Source organism: Netta rufina, assembly GCF_964035555.1.
Source record: "Netta rufina genome assembly, chromosome: 7".
Classification (NCBI taxonomy): domain Eukaryota; kingdom Metazoa; phylum Chordata; class Aves; order Anseriformes; family Anatidae; genus Netta; species Netta rufina.
The window spans coordinates 35,328,619-35,350,480 of record NC_140130.1 but is presented as its reverse complement, the minus strand read 5'-3'; the positions used below and the strand labels follow the sequence as shown (position 1 = coordinate 35,350,480).

At 38.0% G+C, this 21,862-nt stretch overlaps 1 protein-coding gene across 1 annotated transcript; it reads right to left on the bottom strand.

Annotated features, from left to right (window-relative positions):
• Nucleotides 1-2,176: 2,176 nt before the first annotated feature.
• MKI67 (marker of proliferation Ki-67) lies at nucleotides 2,177-21,316 on the bottom strand (the record flags this gene model as incomplete). The annotated part of the gene is made up of 16 exons (XM_084290578.1): nucleotides 2,177-2,325; nucleotides 3,804-6,863; nucleotides 7,454-7,529; nucleotides 8,637-9,554; nucleotides 9,795-10,042; nucleotides 10,889-11,023; nucleotides 11,121-11,292; nucleotides 11,959-12,074; nucleotides 13,498-13,918; nucleotides 14,643-14,881; nucleotides 15,202-16,698; nucleotides 17,799-17,871; nucleotides 18,743-18,812; nucleotides 19,328-19,443; nucleotides 19,525-19,606; nucleotides 21,225-21,316. 16 exons carry the CDS (start codon nucleotides 21,314-21,316, stop codon nucleotides 2,177-2,179), a joined length of 7,464 nt encoding a protein of 2,487 aa, XP_084146704.1.
• Between the last annotated feature and the right edge of the window lie 546 nt (nucleotides 21,317-21,862).

The window sequence follows — 21,862 nt, the reverse complement described above, 5'->3', positions numbered from 1 at the left end:
ATGGAAAACAAGGCAGCTCCTTCAATGTAGTGATGGAAACTTGGCAAGTGTTCTTCCTCTACCCGCACAACTCCGTGCCTCTGCCCAAGGCTTACATCTCCTCTGGTATGGAGGCCACCTCACTATCGAACACGTACTAGCTAAATTAGGGAAGATGGTATGATCCCTTATCATTAAGGCTGTGTGAGATGCAATTAAAATGGAGCATTTGCTCACAGCACAAGAGTTCAGCCCTCTTATCTCTTATTCTGAAAAAAAATAAAAAAATAAAAAAAATGGGGTCTGCCTTAGGACTTTGATTTGTTAGAAATTGCTGCCTTGAATAATTATGGGATGATATCAAAGACTGAAATGACAGAGAGCAACTTAGAGGCACTTGCTTCTCTTACACAACTGCAAAAACAGAGAAAATTTACAGATGGGGGCACAGAAGACAGCAAGGCTGTGGAGCTGACCTGGAAGCATACTTATATCATGAGCTTCCAGAGGTTAAAGCACTGCAGTTATTTCCTCTTTCTACCCACATTGCATAGGGAAAGCAACCAAGCCAAATGACAAATTGATCCAAAGCATATCACCTTCAAGGGGTTACAAATGCCAAGCTGCTTTGTCCTGTTTCTCTTCTGAATCCGTTGGTGGCTATCACCAGGTTTCTTTGGAAAACAACCAAACCAACCGAAAGGGATACTTCTAAGCAGCAGCCAGTAGGGGCCGATACAGGATTAGGTTCATGAAAATGGCTTTGTGAAGTCTCCCTGTTGCAGTTAAGGAGACTGAGTCACAAATAGAACATGAGAAAATGAGAAAATGAGTGCAAGGAAAAACTGGAGTTGTTCAACATGCAAGGACTTCATATAGATCCAGTAAAATTGGTAAAATTCTGTAAAACTCCAAGGTTACTAGTCTAGACCTACTGCTTGAGTTGTTGCTGATACAAGAAGCATGAAACTACATGACCTGGAATTTGGGATGATCATAAATCCTGCACCACAGACCCAATTAAACATTTTGGGTGAAGATGCTCCTCTCATTTCAGAGGCTGAAATCTAAGCTGGTGGAAGCAACCCCTCACTCCTCTTACGGTAACACTTGAAAATGCAGATTTCACAAATCAGAACTTGCCCAAAGAGCCATTCATCTTCTCCAAAAGAAGCCCTAAGAAAAACATCAGGAACATAAACTCTATCTGTTCTTCCATAGAAATCTATTACTTCTCCTAGACTATATGAAAATGTAGGTTCTTAACTGGGGTCTTAAAAATGCAGTTAGATACCTGAGCTGAATTTTTTTTTTTTTTTTTGCATTTAATAGAGTAGCAGAAAGCTATCACCCTTTGAGATGTGGGCACAACAACACAGGCCATCAGACGCTGACCATTAGAAAATATTCTCCAAACCACATTCAGTATTCCACATCAGCTGCAGCTCTGAAAAGGGCAACATCACAACCTCATACGCTCACTGCTCCTCTTCCCAGTGCTCACCTCCCTTTACAAGCACTGCACAGTGTGGCCATGTTTACAAGAGAATTGCCTGCATTTCAGAGACACCCACATTACACTTCCAAAAATTATGGCATGTGGCTAAAAAAAAATTAAATATGGTTGTAAGAGGACAGTAGTAATTACATCCGTAATTATTCCTAAGAACACAAAACACAGAAGTCCCAAATTGTTTACAAATTTAATGGCTTACAAATCTGTACTCAGTAAAATGATTGTTTTTTTCTTTAAAAAATAGCATTTTCATTCATAGTAGTTCTACTAATAAATCTATAGTTTTTAAAAGAATATTTACAGAACTCTAATGAAAAAATAAGACTTAAGCACATAAAATTTAAGCAGAAAATAGCTTACAATTACACTGGCAGTAAAGTAACATGGCTTCCTGGCTACTGTACTCATTACCATAAAAAAGGGGATAAATACAAGCATAAAAGATTTATTTTTCTGCTTGCCATTCTGCACAAGCATCGCATGGTTTAGGAACCACTATATGGATCTACTAAAACAGGCAGCGTCATATCTGCAAACACATTAAGAAAAGTACTCTGATAATATCATCAGTGATTGCTTTACAAAATCTGAACTTAAAATCTGAGCGTAAGTCAAGTCACATTAAAAATTCCAATTTCATTTACAGAATCATTCTAAAAACTGACTCTTCAACTGTTAAGTCTATTTTCTCGTTCTCGCACTTGTTCTTGTGCTTGATCTTGTTGTCCTGTTCGTCCCTCCAGCAGTCTGAGTTGTCTTCACATTGCCTTCAAGTTTTTCTTCAGTTTTGTTTCTTTTCCCTGTTTTGGGTGATCTGTTTTCACCATTCTCTATTCGTAGACAGAAATATTAAATGTAAATTTACATCATAAATCAAGCATTTTTTAGAAAGTCAATCTTCAGTTACATTGTTTTTTAAGGGAGATGTCCCTAATGACTACGTTCCAAAGATTACATCTATGAGTTCAACAAACCAGTTACAAAACCCACACTTCTGCACATCCAATATCCTTTAAAATAGGTCCCCAAGGACATACAGCTATTTCTGAAAGTAGGTTAACATTAATGAGAGCACCAAAACCAATTAGCTATTATTTTAGCTAAAAATTCTTCTACTGATATGTAAAAGTAAAACATATCTAACACTGAAGAAAAAAAACAGCAAAAATGAATGTACAGCAACTATTTTATTGTCCAGCTAGAATTGCAAAGTCAGGCTTGTAGTTCTAACAAACACACTGGGCACCTATGGAAGAATCTAGATGGCACAGACCAGTGAAGCTGCTCCAAGAGATGAGCATCGACCCAAGCACCACCACTAAAATTCATGTGGGGAAAAAGGACCTCCCCCCAAAAGAAACTATCCAGACCGGTAGAAAAGCACTGGAAGAGATCAGTCCTTTGGGGAGCGCATGTAGTAGTGTCAAGAAGTGAAAACTAGCAGAAGTGTGAAGTCAGTAAACCAAGAGGGGAGCCTGGCACAATAGATGTACGTGTTACATTTGGATAAGCACATGTAACAGATAAAGAGACGAAGAGAAATGAAACCGAGAGCATGGCCAAATCACAATAGGATTAATGCACATAACCTGCCAGAAAATTCCTCGTGTATCTATAAAGATTCATTATTTCCATTTGATTATATTTATTTGACGATAATTTCTTATTACAACGTGGTATCTTTAAAATTTTATCACATCCAGCTGAAAGGTTTAGGGAATATTTCAAGTGTCTGAAGCTAGAGCTCTATTGGCTTGGGGAAAATAAAACTGAAAAACGGGAAAAGTGAGAGACATGTGGAACTTCTGCTGTCATTTGAGCTTAAATGCAGCTCCAAGCCCTTCTAGCACCAACTTCATTACAGCACTGATGAGTCGTACAAGCTACCCAAAAACTGGACATAAAAAAGCAGGAGCTTAGATGGTATTTAGGAGAAAACAAGCACAAACAGTGGGTGCTACAAACATAATTATCATGCTATGCTCATCACCACCTGTAAGTTAGTTAACTGCTGTTATTTAACCTGCAAGTTACGGATTGAGAGAGCAGAAGAGCATGAGGGCATTTGAATAACTCAGCAGAAGAGGAATACAGCTGTCAGATGCCATACAATCAATCCATTCTGCTTTGGAGAAATATCTGGTTTGTATAGGATAACCTAGCCCCTTCTTTACTTACCTCTCTTTGCTACATTAAAGACCCACTCTCTATTTACATTACACTATGGCAGCCAACAGTAATAACAACGTGTACAAAATTCTAAACTTAGCTATATGTAGAAAATATAAAACAATTTTTTTCCCCTCACCTGATTTTAATTTTTTGGGTGGTACATCATCTGCTGGCAACTGACATTTTCTTCTGCGAGAAGTGGAAGTTGTCTGTTGGGTAGGGGTAACCTCTTTTCCTTTTCCAGACTGATTACTTTCTTCAGAACCCGTGGGTATCAAACACTGCGTTTCCGAAATGTTGCCGTTTTCAGGCAAGTTGCCATTATCACAAAGAGAAGTAGCTGCCTCTGGTTTGAATTGTACATTTTTCCTCTTATTTCTCAGTTGCCTATGTTTTTCCTGGGATGAGTTATTTTCCAGAGCTGTACCTTCACCTTCCTTAAGGATTCCATTTTGACCTCTGTCTTCAGGCAAGACAAGCTTTTCCCTGAGAAAGGTTGAACTAGTTTCTTCAGATTTGGAAGGAACTATTTTCCTTCTGCCTGCCTTCGATGGATTTTCTTTTCCTGATTGGGTTACTTCCAAAAGTATACCCTGTTGCTCTTCGGGAGTTTCATTCTTACCATCTTCTGGCAAACCTTGAAGTGAACTAGAACTAACAGCCAGTGAAGTGATACTACACTTTTTCCCTGAGTACCCTTTTGAAAGATCAATTTTTTCTTCGGAAGAGGGTTTTTCAGAAATCATTTTTTTAGCTTTCCTATTATTATTTCTGCTACTTTCTTTTGATAAGTTACGTTTTCCCTGAGCAGGAGTAGAAATTGTGGCTTCTAACAAGATGGCAGCTTCATTCCTTCTGCCTCTTTTTGGTTGATCTTTTAGACTTGAAACAACTGCTCCTAACGGAACATTTTGATCTTTAGAAGCCTCTTCTTTACCATCATCTGCTGGCAAACCACGTTTTCTTCTAAGAGAAATGGAATTAGTTGTGTGTGACACTGGAGGAGTTTCTTTCCTTCTACCCCTTCCTAATGGCTTTGCTTTTGCACAGGACACTGATTCCAAAAGCACGTTTTGTTCTTCATTAGTACTCTCCTCTTTATCATCAGTTTCTGACAAGCCACGTTTTCTCTGGAGAGAAGCTGAACTTTTTGCCTCTGCTGCTGGATCAATCTCTTTTCTTTTGTCCCTTGCTGATGCATTTGCTTTTGCCTGCAAAGTGTTATTTCCCAATGCTGGATTTTGATCTTCTTTCACAGTCATCTTTTTATCATCACCTTCTAGCAACCCACGTTTATGTCTGGTAGAAAGAGAATTCACTGTTTGTGATGCTACAGCAACCTCTCGCCTTCTTCGTCCTCTCAGTGGAACTTCTTCTGTTGAAGAGGGAATAGCTTCCAAAGCTGGATCTTGATCTTTTGTAGAAGTCTCATCTTTACTATGATCTTTAATTAAGGTTTCTTTTTTTGTAAAGGTAGAACAAGCTGCTTGTGGAATGGAATCAACTTGCCTTCTTCTGCTCCTCCTTACTTCTAAAGGATTTTCTGAAGCCTCACGTTGATCATGTTTGCAAGCCATTCCTTCCTCATTCCCAGGTAAATTCCTTTCTTCTCCTAGAGCTTCGGAACTGGCTTCCTCAAGTTTAAAATTAACTTTTCTGCCTCTAAGTCTTCTATGTGTAGTTCTATTATTTTGTGTTTGATTCTCTTGCAGGATTTCAGGTTGCTTTGGTTCATTTGCTTCCTGCTCATTTCTTGTCTGTTTTTGATGTCTATGAGCAATGCTGTCACTGTTTAGAGCAGTTACCGATGTGTCAGCTGTGTTGTTCTGGTCTTTCATTACTTGGTGTGCCTGCTTGACACAACTAGAGGCTGAAGACTCTTTGGGAGAAGATTCCTCTGTTTCTGACTTACATTTAAGCATAAGATCTAGGCTGTTTACATCCTGGGCAAATTCATCAGCCTTTTTCTCTGAAGAGTCTTTTTTCCCTCTCCTGCTTCTAGTTCTGTTTGCTTCTTGTTTGAATTCCAAGTTGAGAACAGTAACTGGCATTTTATCTGTCTCTCCAGAAGGTGATTCTGACTTTAATCTTTGAGATGCCTTTGTAGTATTTTCCTGAGCATTTTCCGCTTCATCTCCCAGAGATACTTTCCTCTCATTTTTGGTGGCTGATTTTGTTTCGGTAATGGTTTCATTTGAAGTCTCCTTTGCTTTCTGAACATTCTGTGTATTTTCAAGTGCCATCCCGCACATGTCTGTTTTTACTTCTGTTGGCTGTTTTCTAGCATTTCTTGAAGACTTACCTCTTTTTTCTGTTACCTTTACTTCAAGTTCAGTTCTGTTTCCAGATGCTTCTGTGGTGGCAGTCCCAGAAGTCTGCTCATCACCTTGTAGTAATTTTGCTGATTGGTCTTTACGAAGTTTCCTTGTTGTCCCATGAAGTTCCTCTGAAGGAGCTTGTTCAACCTGTTCATTCCTAGCTCTTCTTGCTCTTTTGGGTGGAAGCAGTGCTTCTGTGTTTTCTATTTTTTTCATTCCTCTAGACCTCTTCTGATGCAATAGAAGAATTTCTTCTCTGTCTTCTACACTACCTTTGTCAGATGCGTTTTCAGATTTTTTTAAATCTGTTTGCAGTTGGTGATTTTCATCCTGACTGCTACTAGATACACTTTCTGTCTTTCTGCTTTGATCATCTTCAGTTACAGATGTGCTACTGATGTCATACTCCTGCAAAGTCTGTTTCCTATTTGCAGGATCTTTTTGTAGCACTGAAGAATCTTTTTCACGAGACTCAAGATCCTCACTAGGATGTTTTAACTCCTTTGGTTCTTTAGTTTTACCTCTTCTCGGTCTTTGAGTATCAACTTGCCTTTCCACAAGTGAAACGGTTTTAACTGTTCTCTCATCAGGATGCTTTGAAACAATTTCTTTTTCCATGCATGGATTTGTTCTCCTTCCTCTTCCTGTATTTTTAGCTACTGAAGTTGAAGTACTGATCTCTCCCGTCTCTTCTTGGATGCTCATTTTCTCCAGACCTTGCAATTCTTTTGAATTTAAATCCTTTTCACGCTGCTTTGTTGAAGGTGGATGTACAGTCTTCCTTGATCTGCCCCTTGTTAGTCTCTGGGTAGAGTGGTCTTCACTAGTTGACAACTTTTGTTGAGAATCTTTATCTTGCGAAATATTTCCTTTGTCTTCTAAAACAGTTTTATTCCCCCCTACAAAGTTTGTAATATAGAAAAGAGCACAATCAAAAGTTATACATTACTATGCCTGATCAAAGTATCTCTTGAGTTTTAATTTTCCTAGTAAAGTGGTCTTGCTCAAATGAATCATATTTAATTTGAGGAAGTAATAGGGATTTGAACAGAATCCTAGAATAAAACCCAGTTTAGTACACAGAGTTATTTGTTTTATTTGACAGGTAGCACTCAAGCTTTAAGATATATTTTGAAAGTCTTTGCAAATAAAGGTGATTTTAAGTGGATACCTTATCAAGGTTTTTTTTGTTTGTTTGTTTGTTTTTGTCTTTTTTTTTTTTTTTTTAAACACTGGTATGTTTGGAGATGCCACTGTTATTACATCAAACTACTACACCATTTCTTTAACACCAGTAGAATGTCAACACTGATGTTTGTTACAGATTACTACTCAAATTCCCTGAGCTTGCTTTGCTCCTTCCATACTATATGATTTGGAATTTTTACAACACGTTGGAACTTCCTAACAACACACAGTCCTGTATATTCATTATTACTCTAGTTAAAATAAAAGTATTTGTACTTACCATACTCATGACTGCCATTAGTACAAGCAGTTACAGTATCTTCTTGCTTAGGATCCATAACATTTTCTGACCTGACCTAAGGAAATACGCAATAATCAATACATTTGTGTGTTTCTGACAGGACAAGAAAGAGTTAACTAATAGAAAATTAGGAGTGAAACAGTTGAAAAAAGTCTTGTCAAGTACTTTATGAGAAAATGAAGCCAACTTCGTTTGCTAACTGCATCATATATTTGGTACTAGCACAAAATTGAACTTAATACTTGTTATCTGAGCTAGTGTAGCAGTTTTTACAGTGAAAGACAACATAGTAGAGTTTTAAAAAGCATTCAGTAAATGGGCTGAAAATTGTCTAGTAAGATTAGAAAAAGAGGGTTATTGAATCTAAATCATTTGAATGTTTTTAAGTGTTTTATTGTAGTTCTACACAGACCAGCAATACTCATTTTAATCTATGGATCTGGGAGTCAACAAAAATCAATGCTAATAAAATACACAAATGACAAGAGTGATGAAGGTGCGAATTGTAAGGTCAAAATGGTAACCCAGAGCAGCCTCAGCAGCCATTTAGATAGGGTTCCTCTAAACAAAGTACATACTAATACAAGCAAACAGAGTAGAATCGGTGTCCATTCAGCAAGCAGTGAATGAAAGCCTGATGGGCATGAAGAGCAATCAACTGACTACGTGGTAACACAAAATTTTGGCAAAATCTCAGTGCTCTTGGATGTTTAAAGAAAAAAAGTGTTTTGAATTTAATCTACAAGCTATGAAGAAGCTGTACAAAAAAAACATGCATATATCCCACTTATGAAAAGGAAGGCACAGAAAGAACTCCATTGTAGTTTGTAAGTAATTTAAGGGTGCTTTAAACATAACAGAAACAAATGACTAGAAAAAAAGTGCTCCTTCAAATTTGTAATCAGCTGCATCTTCTGGTTTTTACCCATTCACCTGGACAAAGCTACCAAGGAAAACACAGGTTGCCAACTTTACTGTTTTCAAATAAACATCAGGTGCTCTTCCAGAAGGTATTTTGTCAGCCACAGGTCTTGTGTATGAGATATTTTAATAGAAATACAATGATATAAAACATGTCTTATTAGATGGCCTAAGAGTTCACTTCAACCACAGGCTCCAAGCTTAAATAAACTCTTTCCAAAAGCTAAAGAAAATATTTTACCTTCGTTTCCTCTGATGCATCAAACATTTCCTTAACTCCAACATAGCTCACTTCAGAATCAGAATTTTTCTGTCTGGGTTCTGCCATAAGCCTCTCCAGACCCACAAAGTCATCAACTGGATGATATTTCTCTCTTGGAGTTTGCACTAATCTACTAATTCCAAACATATTTTCTATGGGTTCAACTTTTTCCTTTGGAGTTCTGAAAATACGGCTGACCCCAACCATGTCTTCTACTGGCTGATGTTTCAATTTTGGATTTTTCTGGATTAAATTAACTCCTGTCACATCTTTTACTACCTCCTTGTTTTGTACTGGAGTCTCCGGCAATTTTTGTAAGGCATTTTCATCTGTAGTAGTTTCCAGTTTTTGCTGTGGGGTCCTTGTGAGCTGCTTGATACCTGACAGGAAATCAATAGGCTCTACAGGCTCTGGTTTCTGCTTGGGGGTCTTCATGAGCTGCTTGATGCCAGAAAGGACCTCAGCTGGCTCTGGCTTCTGTTTTGGGGTCTTCATGAGCTGCTTGATGCCTGACAGGACCTCAGCTGGCTCTGGTTTCTGCTTGGGGGTCTTCATAAGCTGCTTGATGCCAGACAGGACCTCAGCTGGCTCTGGCTTCTGCTTCGGGGTCTTCATGAGCTGCTTGATGCCAGAAAGAACCTCAGCTGGCTCTGGTTTCTGCTTGGGGGTCTTCATGAGCTGCTTGATGCCTGACAAGGCCTCTGCAGGCTCTGGTTTCTGCTTGGGGGTCTTCATGAGCTGTTTGATACCCGACAGAACCTCAGCTGGCTCTGGTTTCTGCTTGGGGGTCTTCATGAGCTGCTTGATACCAGACAGGACCTCAGCTGGCTCTGGTTTCTGCTTTGGGGTCTTCATGAGCTGTTTGATACCCGACAGAACCTCAGCTGGCTCTGGTTTCTGCTTCGGAGTCTCCATGAGCTGCTTGATGCCCGACAGGACCTCTACAGTCTCTGGTTTCTGCTTCGGGGTCTTCATGAGCTGCTTGATGCCCGACAGGACCTCAGCTGGCTCTGGTTTCTGCTTGGGGGTCTTCATGAGCTGCTTGATGCCCGACAGAACCTCTGCAGGTTCTGGCTTCTTCTTTGGGGTTCTTAATAGCTGCTTGATGCCTGATACAACCTCGACTGACTCCAATTTCTGATCTGGAGTTTTCCTTTTACTTGCCAATTTCACCCAAGAGGCTTGTTTCTCTGCAGTTACTGACACGCTATCCACATCAAGATCTTCTTCCAGCACAGCTTTTCTTCTTTCAGGAGTTTTGGTGGATATTATGTCAAACACAGACTTTGGAGATTCCTTCTCTCTCAGCAAATAGGAGATGTCTTGACAATCCAGTTTCTGCTCTGAAGCATCTGGAGTATTTAATGGTGACACTATCATCTCTCCTGAAATAAACAGTAGGTTTATCTAATTTGGCAAACAAACTAAGCAGAAAATCCAAACATTCCAATCGTTGTATAACTAAGTAAAAAATGGATTCAATCAACCAAAGCTTTCTACAAGCTAAATCCAAAACTGTGTTTCAGCAATTGGTTTGATAATTAGCAAGAAGGCAATTAGCTCCTACAAGGCACAGCATACGTTAAAAAAATTAAGCCTAAAAAACCTTGATGATTTTTTATTTAATCTGATAAAAACCATTAGTATTACTACTCTGAATATTGGATAATTCATTCTTGATTTTGGTTGGTGATTCACTAGATGCTCACTTTTGCTAAATTCTTAGTAAAACAGAATTTAAAGAATTCTAAGTTATTCAGGAACACGACTGATATGCAAAGTCATATGCAAAAGACAGAAAAAAAAAGCTAAGTATCATCTTAACACAAATCTTCCTAATCTGACATTTTTCTTAAGTAGAATCTTTGCAAAATTATACAGCATAACCACTCCCTGCCGTAAGATTTTGTCATTGAATCTAGATGTATCCCCTGACAAATGATTAAAGGATTGCCATGCTTCAACACAAGGTTTGTCTGAAACAATACTTCAGCATTTACAAGTTCAATATAAAACTGAATGAATAAAAAAAACACCTACCAAAAAATGAACTGGAACTACTGGAAAAATGTCCTCCAATACACGATAAAAAAAAATAAGAAATCAATGGTTGCAAGTTGCTTTATCTCTACACTAAGTCTGCCTAGCATTAGGCTACGCACTGTCAGTGAGTTGCAGACACAGCTACCCCAAAGTATACTTTAATATTTCTTTCCCATTAACAACCATACCAGATTCTTCAGGAGTATGCAGTTCAGAAATGTCCATTGAGGTGCACGGTGGTGTAAAATCACTGTTATGAACAGTGCTCGAAGGTGATCTTTTTCCACTCGTATTTTCTGGAGTTTGAAACATCTCAGCCAGCCCTATAAATTATATTCAGAAAAATGAGCACTTATTTTGGAAAAAAAAAGTGCACAGTTTTAAAACCTGTTACTGGTTCTGCCAAATCTCACAACGTACCTGTGAAGCTCTCATCCATATTCAAGTTTTGTTTCAAGATTGGATTTTTCACCACTTTAGGGACCTGTCCAGCCATTCTAACAGTGGTAGAGTACGCTCTACCTACAACTATTGTAGCAGGAGACTCTGCGTGACCTGTGCTAAAATGACCTTTTATTTTTCTTTCTGGAGTCTATAAAGGAAAAAAATAAATAAAAATTAGGACACAAAGATCCCTTTTATTTAAAACCTAGCCAGAATCACTCAAGAGATTCCACAAATTTACTGGTCACGTTTAGCTAATACAGACTGCTGGGCGTACAGAAGTGTTAAATTGCAGCTACTTTAAAGGGCTGATTCATTGTGAAATGCAGCTCATATATTCATTTAAGATTTGAGTGACTATGCTCAATGAGCATCTGAGACAACTTTTCTTAGCTTTCAGAAATGCTCAGGGATTATCCTGAGAGTGTTTCAGTCTTACTCCTTTCCACCTGCATGGAATCCTTTAGGTTGGAAAAGACCTTCACAATCATCCAACGACCAACCTCACCACCACGTAAAGTGGTTAAACCGTAACAGAACCTCTTTCAAACAGCACTACAGCTTCAACTGTAGACAAGGGACAAATACTTACTCCATCCACACAACACAATTGGTTATTTAGATATATTCTTAAGATGTTTTGAATTAATACAGTTCAGTAAATTCAAGTAGATTTACACGCTGTGAGAAAGACACCAATACCCATTTAACATCTTGCCAAAATCTCAAACTTCCAGCTTCTGCAGTTAAATGCCAACAAGCTGTTTCAAGGTTAAGCAAACCCCCAAACCTTAAAAAGAAGTAAAACAAATACCTTTGGCGACTGTGTTGTCTTCTTCATTGGTCTTCCTTTTGGGGCATGTTTTTTAACGGCCTTTGCCTGTGGTCTTGCAACACCCAATTTTACCACTTCTGCCCAAGATTTCGCAACTACAAAGCAAAACAGACACAATAACCTTAACTGTCAGCTGTGTAAACAGGAGTTCACAGCTATTTATGATTCCAAAGGATTTGCTGCAGTCAGAAATCAGAACTAGAAGTCTGAATGTCTGATAACAGCAATATCAAACTATGCTCAAGAGCTATGGGAAAATGCTTTCAATTGGAAAACACAATTGCAAGCTGAATCTTAACGACTGACTGTCCAAGCATCCAGTCCGTTTCCACAACAAAAAGCATCATACAGCACAGATTCTGGAACGTAGTGCTGACCTCATTCTGTCCTCACTCTCTGCTGGAGTTCAAGAAGCATTTGGACAGTGCTCTCAGACATGTGGTCTGATTTTCTGGGCGGTCATTTAAGGACCCAGGAGTTAAACTTGATGATCATTGTGGGTTCCTTCCAATTCGGGATATTCTGCGATTCTGTGAAATATTTTCCTCATTACAAATTTGCCATAAGCCTTTCAGTCTTGCACTTTATTTTACCTGAATTTTTCCTTAACAGAATGTAAGGTTTAACAGCAAAATTTTTTTTTTTTTTTTTTTTTGTTAAGTGAAACATATCCAGGATTAACCAGGAAGGCCTGTGATTCTATCTCACCATATAATAGGACTATCACTGAGACACTGCACACAACATGTTATTCACAACTTTAAAATGATTCTACAGAAAATGAAGATAGCAAAGAATAATAAATTACCAGATGAATGTTGATATTGATGGGAAATTTTAAATTTGACTCTGAAAGAGTCAAATTGATATAATTTGTTTTCATAAATTAAAGACATCTCATCTTTAAGTGTTTTCGTAAAGATTAAATCTTCAAGAACCAGATTCCCTCTCAATTTTTCCAATGGTATCAAAACTATTTTGACCAACATTTGAATTTGAATGTTCAACAATTAAAATATTTGTGTCTCAATGGTTATCATCCATGATGTCTGCCATACACCCAACAGTTACAGGCAGTCCAGTCTACAACTGACAGCGTGTGAACTGGCTAGGGAAAAAGGCATAAAGAAACTAAGCTGAATACAGGTAAAATGCCTGTTTTCACCAACAAAAATTATTGAACTGAAATTGTATCAGTTATATACTACTCCAAATTGAGGACTTGGAGGATCAATACCGCAATTAACCTAACAGAACTTCTACCATTTTTCAGTTTCTGAGTATTAGGATTTGTGTTCTAAATACCATGTTATAAATGTAATTGCTAAAGCAATGTGTAAGTGTGAGAACGTAAAATTTTTGCAATTCTCAGATGATTCAAAAAAATCCCCCAAACCATCAGAATATACATCGATCATTTGGTGGTCTCAGAGTAAAACTAATAATAGGACTACTTCAGTTTTGTAGCTGTTTTTTAAAGCAGTAGAAATCATATTAAAATTAACTGCTGAAACAAACCTAGTAAGTTGGCAGTAGAGGCACCGCTTCTTCTTTTTGAATTGATAACTGCTACAGCACCACTCCTCCTCTTCATGGGAGTCTTCTTCGAACTACATCGTGAACTTCTTGTTAATTTGTTAGGTGTTGCCACTGAGGTTTCATCATCTTGGCTAACACGATTAGATTTAGGTGTTTTCTCTAGGGCACCATTTTTCTCCCCTGTATTCATATCTTTTGCAACACCGTTCTGCTCTTCTGCAATTGGCGATGGTGTTGTGATGTGCGAAACAGAGAAACGTCCTTTTGTGTAAGGTGCTGGAGAGCCTGTAGGAAGCTGCGGTGTTGCTTTTCCAGAGTCAGGGGAAGAGGCAGCTGGAGGTGTCTGGGCTGGCAATTTTTTTGGTGACATTTTTTCTTTTTGCAAACATACAGAAAGTTCCTGGTAGAAAAAAATAATAACAAAAAATTACTGTGCAAAGCTAAACTACAAATGTTCTTTTCTATCTCTGAAAAGTAAATGCAATAGTATAAAATATCATCAGATCGGTAGAAAAAGTCTTAGATGTTACTCTCTAAGAAGAAAGCAAATTGGCAACAACTTTTAAATTTCAAAAGCCTCCAATAGCCTGTGCAAATCCAATTGAACAAATTAACTTTGTTACTCTAGTTTATTCAAAACAGTCTTATTCCCATAAAGTGCACTACAGGCTTTCACTAGTTTAAATCAGCAGCTGAATGTTTTCAGACTTCTGGCCAAGCCACATGGCCATAGCTTGCATAGTCTGGCAACAAACTACTCTTTCTAGATTGCGTCTGTTTTCTGCTATTTACGATTAACTGGTGCCAGTAGATTCTGCTGTTAAGCACAAGCACACAAATATACTCCTAAACATGCATGAGAACAAGCAAAAACGTGTGGTGAAATGAAACACACCCACTGGATAAAGAGAGGTAGACGAACAATAAGCTGCACATCCTCCTTTGGAGGAAAAAGTTTAAAAACACTGATTAAAAAATACCATTTTAATTCCTAATGAATATGTCCACTTCCTAACATACATCTTTATTATTCATTTTGAATTCATTTTTAGAAGTCTTTGAATTTACAAGTTCTGTTTGCATTGCTTAGCTTAGCGACTCGATTAGCCTCAGCATTTATTTACCTGGACTGCAAAGTGCTTCAGCCCCTGAGCCTTTTTCAGCACCGCACGTGGGGAGCCTCCAAACGGTAAGCTCAGTCTTGCAGGAATCGCACCTCGTTTAAGGGGTGAGTTGGGAGGCAAACTTTTGTCAAAGAGCTCTGGACTTAGATGACCACCAAAAGACACTCTTTTTCTCTTGCCTAAAGGCTGAGGTAACAGATCACCGCTCTTCCTCTTCTGAGATACTGTTTTTGTGTTACCTAAACAAAAAATAGCAATAATTGAATATATCTCCACAAATCAAAGAATCCAGGAAGTCACCATTTTAACCAGCACAGGAAACAATGCTTACTTGGGCATTTTAAAGTCAGAAACATATTAGAACGTAACTCATTTACATTCAATTGGAGAACATTTTATAGAGATTATTGGTTATTTTTAGGGTCATATATATAAAAACATGATAAATGTTACAGAACCAACGTATCAGCAACTAATTATATACTTAAATGGAAAAATTCTCACGAAAACTAAGAGATTTTCTCCAATTAAGTGCCAACAAGGCGCGAAATCTATTTACCTGATTCTTCTTCAGCCAACAGATCAGAAACATTCATTTCTGAAACAGCCTCCTTGCCTTCCAGTACACTAGCACTTCCTGAAGACCTTTTTGATGATAATCTCCGAGGTCTTAGAACACTGGCATCTTCCAAATCTGATTTCTGATTACACCCATTGGTGGTCAGATCTTGTTGAGTTCCACTGTCCTGTCTGTCTACAGTCTTATTGTCATGTTCTTCAACTGCATTTGTCTCCAGTGCTTTCTCAGTTCGCAGTTCAGAGGTCCTCGGCCTACCCCTTTTTCTTCCAGAGCTGGATTTCTGACTAGCAGGAGATGCCAGTTCTGATGTTAACTCTCCTGAAGTTGGTGTCTCTGAATGGATGCTTTTGTTTACAAATTCTTTACTTTGTCTGACATTTCTTCTGGGACTCTTGGAATTAGAAGCAGGAGACTCAGAATCTCTCTTTTTTGAATCTACATTTGTCTGATCACAGATTTCTTTCAGCACTTCTACTTTCCCTGATTTTCTTGGTGTATGTTGTTTACTATTTCGTCTCTGTTTTACGCATTTATTTTCTGCCAAAGGCAGTTGTTGGAGGCTATCGTTTCTGCACACTAAATCTTCCCTTTGAATTTCAGCTGAAATTTCTGAAAAAGACTTGAGTTCCAACAGCACATCTCCTCGAGCTGTCGGAGTACCAATATTTACAGAACCCACCCCAGTAGCTTCGTTGGTAGGTGACATGAAACAAGATCGAGGACTCTTCCTTCTGGGGGTTGGTGTAGACATAACATGTTTGTCTACTTCAGAAACGTTTGTCATGTTTGTTGTCTGTGCTATTTTCTCTGCTGTTATTGCAGAGTTGTAGATTTTCACCTCATCCGCATAACCCAAGCGTTCTATGGAGCATGGCTGCAGCAGACATGCTGCATTTCTGTCATTCTCCTTACTGGGTTTGGGTGTTTTGGCTGTAACTTCAGTGCCTTTAGATTTACCTGGCGTACTTTCTTCCTTATGATCTTGCAAGTTACTTCTCCTACGAATACTTTTTGTCATCTCCTTTGAAACAGAAGTTCGCGGACTTCTGGTAAAACATTTCTTGGTAGCACTTCCTACCACTGAGATTTGATTAAGTTCTGAACTAATTACTTCTTGTTTCATTTTATATTCTTCATTATTTTCACTTATGCCATTTTCTTTTCCTTTAGTCGGGTTTACAAGATCACAACTTGATGTAATTTGAGCACTTGGTTCCTGCAGGGCACCCTTACCACCTTCTTTTCCAGCTTTTTCAGGTACATTTCCTCCTTGCAGAGTTTTTTTCACTTTAATCTCATGTTTCAGTGTTTCATAGAGTTTACTAAAGGGAGACATTTCAGTTTGCTTTTTAATAGATTGTTTTATCTTATATGAAGATTTAGGTGTTTGTAGCTTAACTGGTAAGGCTTTGGACATATTTTCCTCTGTACTTTGTTTATTTTCATCAGCATTTTGTTCTTCGCACTCAGAATGATCTACAGCATAAGCAAAGCAAAAACAAAGTTATGTAAAAAAAGCAGAAACATAATTAAAGTTCCTTAAATACAGATGAGAATTCCCTCCTTTCCTCTACCAAGACTAGCAACCAGGCTCCAGGATATAGGACCGTACACAAAGCTCTGTTTACAATAACAATTCTCTCATAATAAAAACATTAGTTGTGAAATGTTTAATAAATTTTAAGTTGCAATCTGGACCTTATCCCACATTCAGATAAGGCAATTTGTATTTCATGCTGCTGTTTTTCTTCAGTGGCTTATATACCTATCTTTCATGGCTGCCACAAGACAAATCTGTGAACACAGAACTAAACAATCACTGAGATCGGCTTTCCACAATTCAGTCAGTTTTCTGTCTTGCATTTACGCAGGTGCTGTATTTTTTTTTTAACTGTACCAATGCTTCTCTAGGGTAAAGCAAGACAATAAAACAGAGCTAGCACCTCCCAAATGAGACAGAGCAAGTGACCACACGCATGCTGGAGGCCTGAAGTAACATGCTTCACTTCACATTTTCCATGCACAGAGCAGTCAACTAGTAGGGTTCATCTAAGAAGTTGCCTTTCTAAGCCACAAGAAGCTGAGCCCTTGTGAACATTTACACATCCACAGTCTCAACACTGCCATATACCAGCATGAACATCTACTAAAACAAATGCTGACATGTCCACTTCTCTTAGATGCAACGGGAAATACACGTAAAGATGTAGAGACTAACAGACAAGGAAAAAGCACACTGATCAACTTTTGGAAAAGGAGATGGGGCGGGTAGGAAGGAGATCTTTAAACCTGATCTTTTGGGATTTCAGCAAAGCTTTCAATACTGTTTCTCAAAAAGTGTTACTGCCCATTTGTCAGAAGGCAACAATGTGTTTTCCCCTGGCATGGGTAAATCACAGCATTTAAGTACAATGCAGTAGTACACTGACACAGGAATGTGTACTGTGCTCAGTTTGAAAAATCTTTAAATATATTTCTTTTGCTCTTTTCAACCTTGTTTTTCCTCCATATGCTTAGAATTAAAATAAAATTAAGGAGGAAGATGAACGCAACCCCCCTCTAATACAGGTACCAACCTGAAGATCTTTTAGATCCTGAAGTTTGCTTATGTAATAACTCCACTTCTGCCACCTGCTGAACATGAAGAACCTGTAAATTTGTACAACATTACAGCAGAGCAACAGATATTTATTTAGCTTTCTACTGAACATTGAAAAACACTAAATTTATAAATGTGTAAGCACTGCATCCTGAACAGGTTTAAAAGCACTCAAACTAAAATAGAGCATTTCACCAGTTAAGAACACTAACCAATACTCCACACAGCAAGAGCTCAAGTCTTGTTTTATTATTATTAGCTCTAAAAGCAGCTGTAGCATATGAACATGTACAAGCACATTCTAAGCTCACTTTTGTACCAGACCTAGTGGAAGAATTTTATTTAAATAAGAGAACATAACGTACAAAAATCTTCAATAGCCACGGTACTCACTAAGTAGCAATATCCCCTTGAAGGGTTAAGACATTGTTGGGAATGAAAAAAAGAAACAAATGCAAATAAATTATTAAAAGATAAACTTAGTTTGATATTTATAAATTCCAACAATTTACTAGCACATAAAACAACATACTTTTGGAGGAAAAAAATGCTCAGGTTCTAGGGCAAACATCCCCATTTAAAAGTACAAGTATATCCAACGTTAATACTTTGTTTCCTGCATCATATCCTCTCCTCAAAAAAAAGATAAGGATTAGTTTCAATAGGTTGCCTATAATCTTAATAGATGAGTAATAGATCTATTAACAGAAACTGATAACTCTAAAAATAGTATTTTGAGTTTAAAAAAGATATGAGTTCATTTGCGTTTTCAAAACAGAAAGCTAGCCTACGATTGAAAACATATTCCTCATTTAAAAAAAAAAAACAGACAAAACCCACAACGAAACAGGGAAATAGAATTTATCCTTATCAATACTGATACCGATGTACTTATAAGTAAGCTTGTCACCACAAATTTACCTGCCGCGTTTCATCTTTTGGAGATCTGGATCGCCTTTTTCTTGGAGTTGATTGGAGAGGATATTCAAACCTGGATGAAATATTTTAAAAATAAAAACAAGCATTTTTTGGTTAAATAGCTGATAGCTAAATTCCCATTATTAAGATAAATGACCTAGAAAGAGTTGTCCCACTCCCAGCAATACCAACATATTGCTTTAAAATACTTTCACTACATCAAAATATTCTCTTCTCCTAGAAATGTGTTTGTCCTTGAAACAAAATCAAAATGATCTCTCCAGACAATTCTATCTTTATTGATTTAGCTTAATATAATATATAAAAGTAATAAAAAAAAATCTTTAAGCCGTCTTGCCTTCTGAAGAAGCTCTATAAGACATTGTAAAGAGACACAAAATAAACTAAATTATCGTTCTGAAAATGGTAAAATGATGTTTTAGGTTTTCCCAATCATCTACTGCTATCTCCTGTATCTTCATCTGGCAGGTAGAGACTGTCCAGAGTTCCCCACACTGTTTGGCTGCAGAACATGTTCTAGGATCAAGGCATTGTCTCCGTCAGAGACAGTTTGTCACTGGCGCTTACCTGAAAGAACGATCAATAATAGTTAACACATCTCCGTGCTTCAGAGGTACAGGTTGCTGAAAACAGCTACCGTTCAGCTGTGTAGGATTTACCGTACTTAAATTTGTCAAGATTGCCTAGAAATAAAACAAAAATTTCAGTAGCCCGATGAGATGCAACAATGCAATACAAATGTCATTAAAATATGCATATCTTACCTCCTCGTTTTCATTTACTTCAATTTTACAATGTTCTTTCGAGACCTGAGGCAACTGGATGCGGATGTCACATTCTGTTCTCCTAGAGGTGAAAATGTAATTTGAGTTTACAGACATGCAGAAGAGACAAAAAAATCTCACTGCTGTAGAATTTGGTGCTTTGACATCCCAAATTTCCGCTAATAATTTGTATGACTGTATACAGAAGAACAAAGGGACAAGAAAATACATTGAATGAAATACTTAATGTGATGTCTATTGCACCAACAGAGTTTGGAACACTAGGAAAAAGCCAGAAAGTTATTGTTACCCCAGGGAAACCTTTTCTCCACCAAAGAAAAAAGTGAATGTGATCAGCAGTTTAAATTCCACCACTTTTCTCTGGACACATACATTTAATATATGCCAACAGACCTAAGGCAAGAGAGTAGTCACTAAGTTCTCCAGGTAAGAAACGGGGGGAATGCTGTACTTGGTGCTAATTTCTGTGATGAAAAGTGGTGGAAAAAAACAGCACTGCAGTAAAAAGGATTGAAAGAGAAACGCGGAGTCTAAAGCTTGGATTCTAAGTCACGTTATCAGCAAAATACACTCTGTCCAAAATCTGTGCTAGTGCTAACAATACAGAGATCAAAAAAAAACCAAAAAACAAACAGTGTCTGAGTATGGCACAGCTGGCTGAGAAGCAGCTTTTTCATCTGCCAGTAAAGCCAATTATTATAGGACTGGCTCCAGTGTGAAGCCACAGATTACCATTAGTGGCCAAAATTGTTAGAATGCAGGCTTGCCCTGCCTAACCCACCAGGGAGCGTTGAACTCATTCACCTTAATTGGATAAAAGAGTTGAGATCCTGAAGACAATTAAGTCTGAAAAAAAATGCAGGACATTAGGCAATGAACGGGAAGAAATGAACCACCTAAGGCTTTCAACTGTGACAAAAAAAATATCAGGAGCTTATGTTTCTGTAATGCCAGAGAATCCATACTGGAAAAAAGGTAAAATAACCAAAAATCTGTTCATGACAAGCCTAAAAAGACATTAAAACTAATTATCATCTGCCTGGGCAGCTCTGCTGAAGCCAAAGAAGAGTATTATTGACACTGCAGTGCTTCCCACAGACTGGCACTACGGGATCTGATGCAGGACTGGATAATTAGTTAAGATATTAATCAATCAATCAGAGAAGTGCTGAGGAAACCCAGTTCAAGAGAAGTAAAAACGTTTATCAACTCTTGATACTAACTCATGCATTCCATTACTGAGGCCTTGGAGAACCAAAAAAATAATTAAAAAAAATAAAATAAATGCAAAAAAGCACTGGTACGATCACAGTTGAATGCAAGCCACTTTCCCTTCTGCACTGGTTGGTTCTCTAGGACCTGCCTGCAGATAAAAGTGCCACCACTTGCTAATTGTACATATGTCACATGTAGATTACTTGTTATCTCATAGCTCTATCAGATCTCTTTGACAGAAGCTTCGGGGAAAAAAAAGAACTTTTTTAACACAGAAAGGTCAAAAAGCGATGACAAACAGTAAGTTCCGCTCAAGTAATTAGTCCAATACCACTTTTCCTACCTTGAACAGCATTCACAAATACAAACATTTATTTCTTGCAAGTAAATATTAAAAAGATTCTGTCCGCAGGAACTATCATTAATATTATTTCAATGCATCCGAGTACTCAGCTCGTTCTCACCTTCCAAATAAACAAGAACTTGCAGTGAGTGGAAAGTGAATTCCATCGGTCCCATTCCGTTTAATTACAATTATTTTCCCAAAGAGCGGCATCTTCAAACATAAGAAGTCTTACCTATGTGAGAATGTCAAAATTACTCATCCAAGCAATGATTTATTCTCATAAATATGTAAAGCAACGTAACCCTTTTTTAATGCCATTCAAAACACTTCCTAAAGTACAGCAGAAGAGCCCTGTGCCCGTGCCACGTGAACGAAGTGCCATTTCCATGTGTTCCCCTGCACCTGGGAACTATCCACCACGAGCATTGGCTGAAATCGTGCACAGGAGCGCGGGCACTACACGTTTGGAGGAAACAACGCTTATAAGTGGTAAGAGCATTCATCACGTGCTCACACAAACTTAGCAATACCGCTTTTACGTATGCGATAGCTGCTTGTTATCCATCAGAGCCTGCAAAGGGGCAGGACAACACGTACAATATTTCGTTCCATGAGCGATTTAAAGCTATTTTCAGGCAAGCAGTCGCTCCTGCTCACCTACTCCTGGCATATTACTTTCCTCTCATGTACTGGGATGTATCTCAGACTTGGCTTTCAAGTAAAGCTGCCTTTGGAGTAAACCTAGAGAAGCCGTGA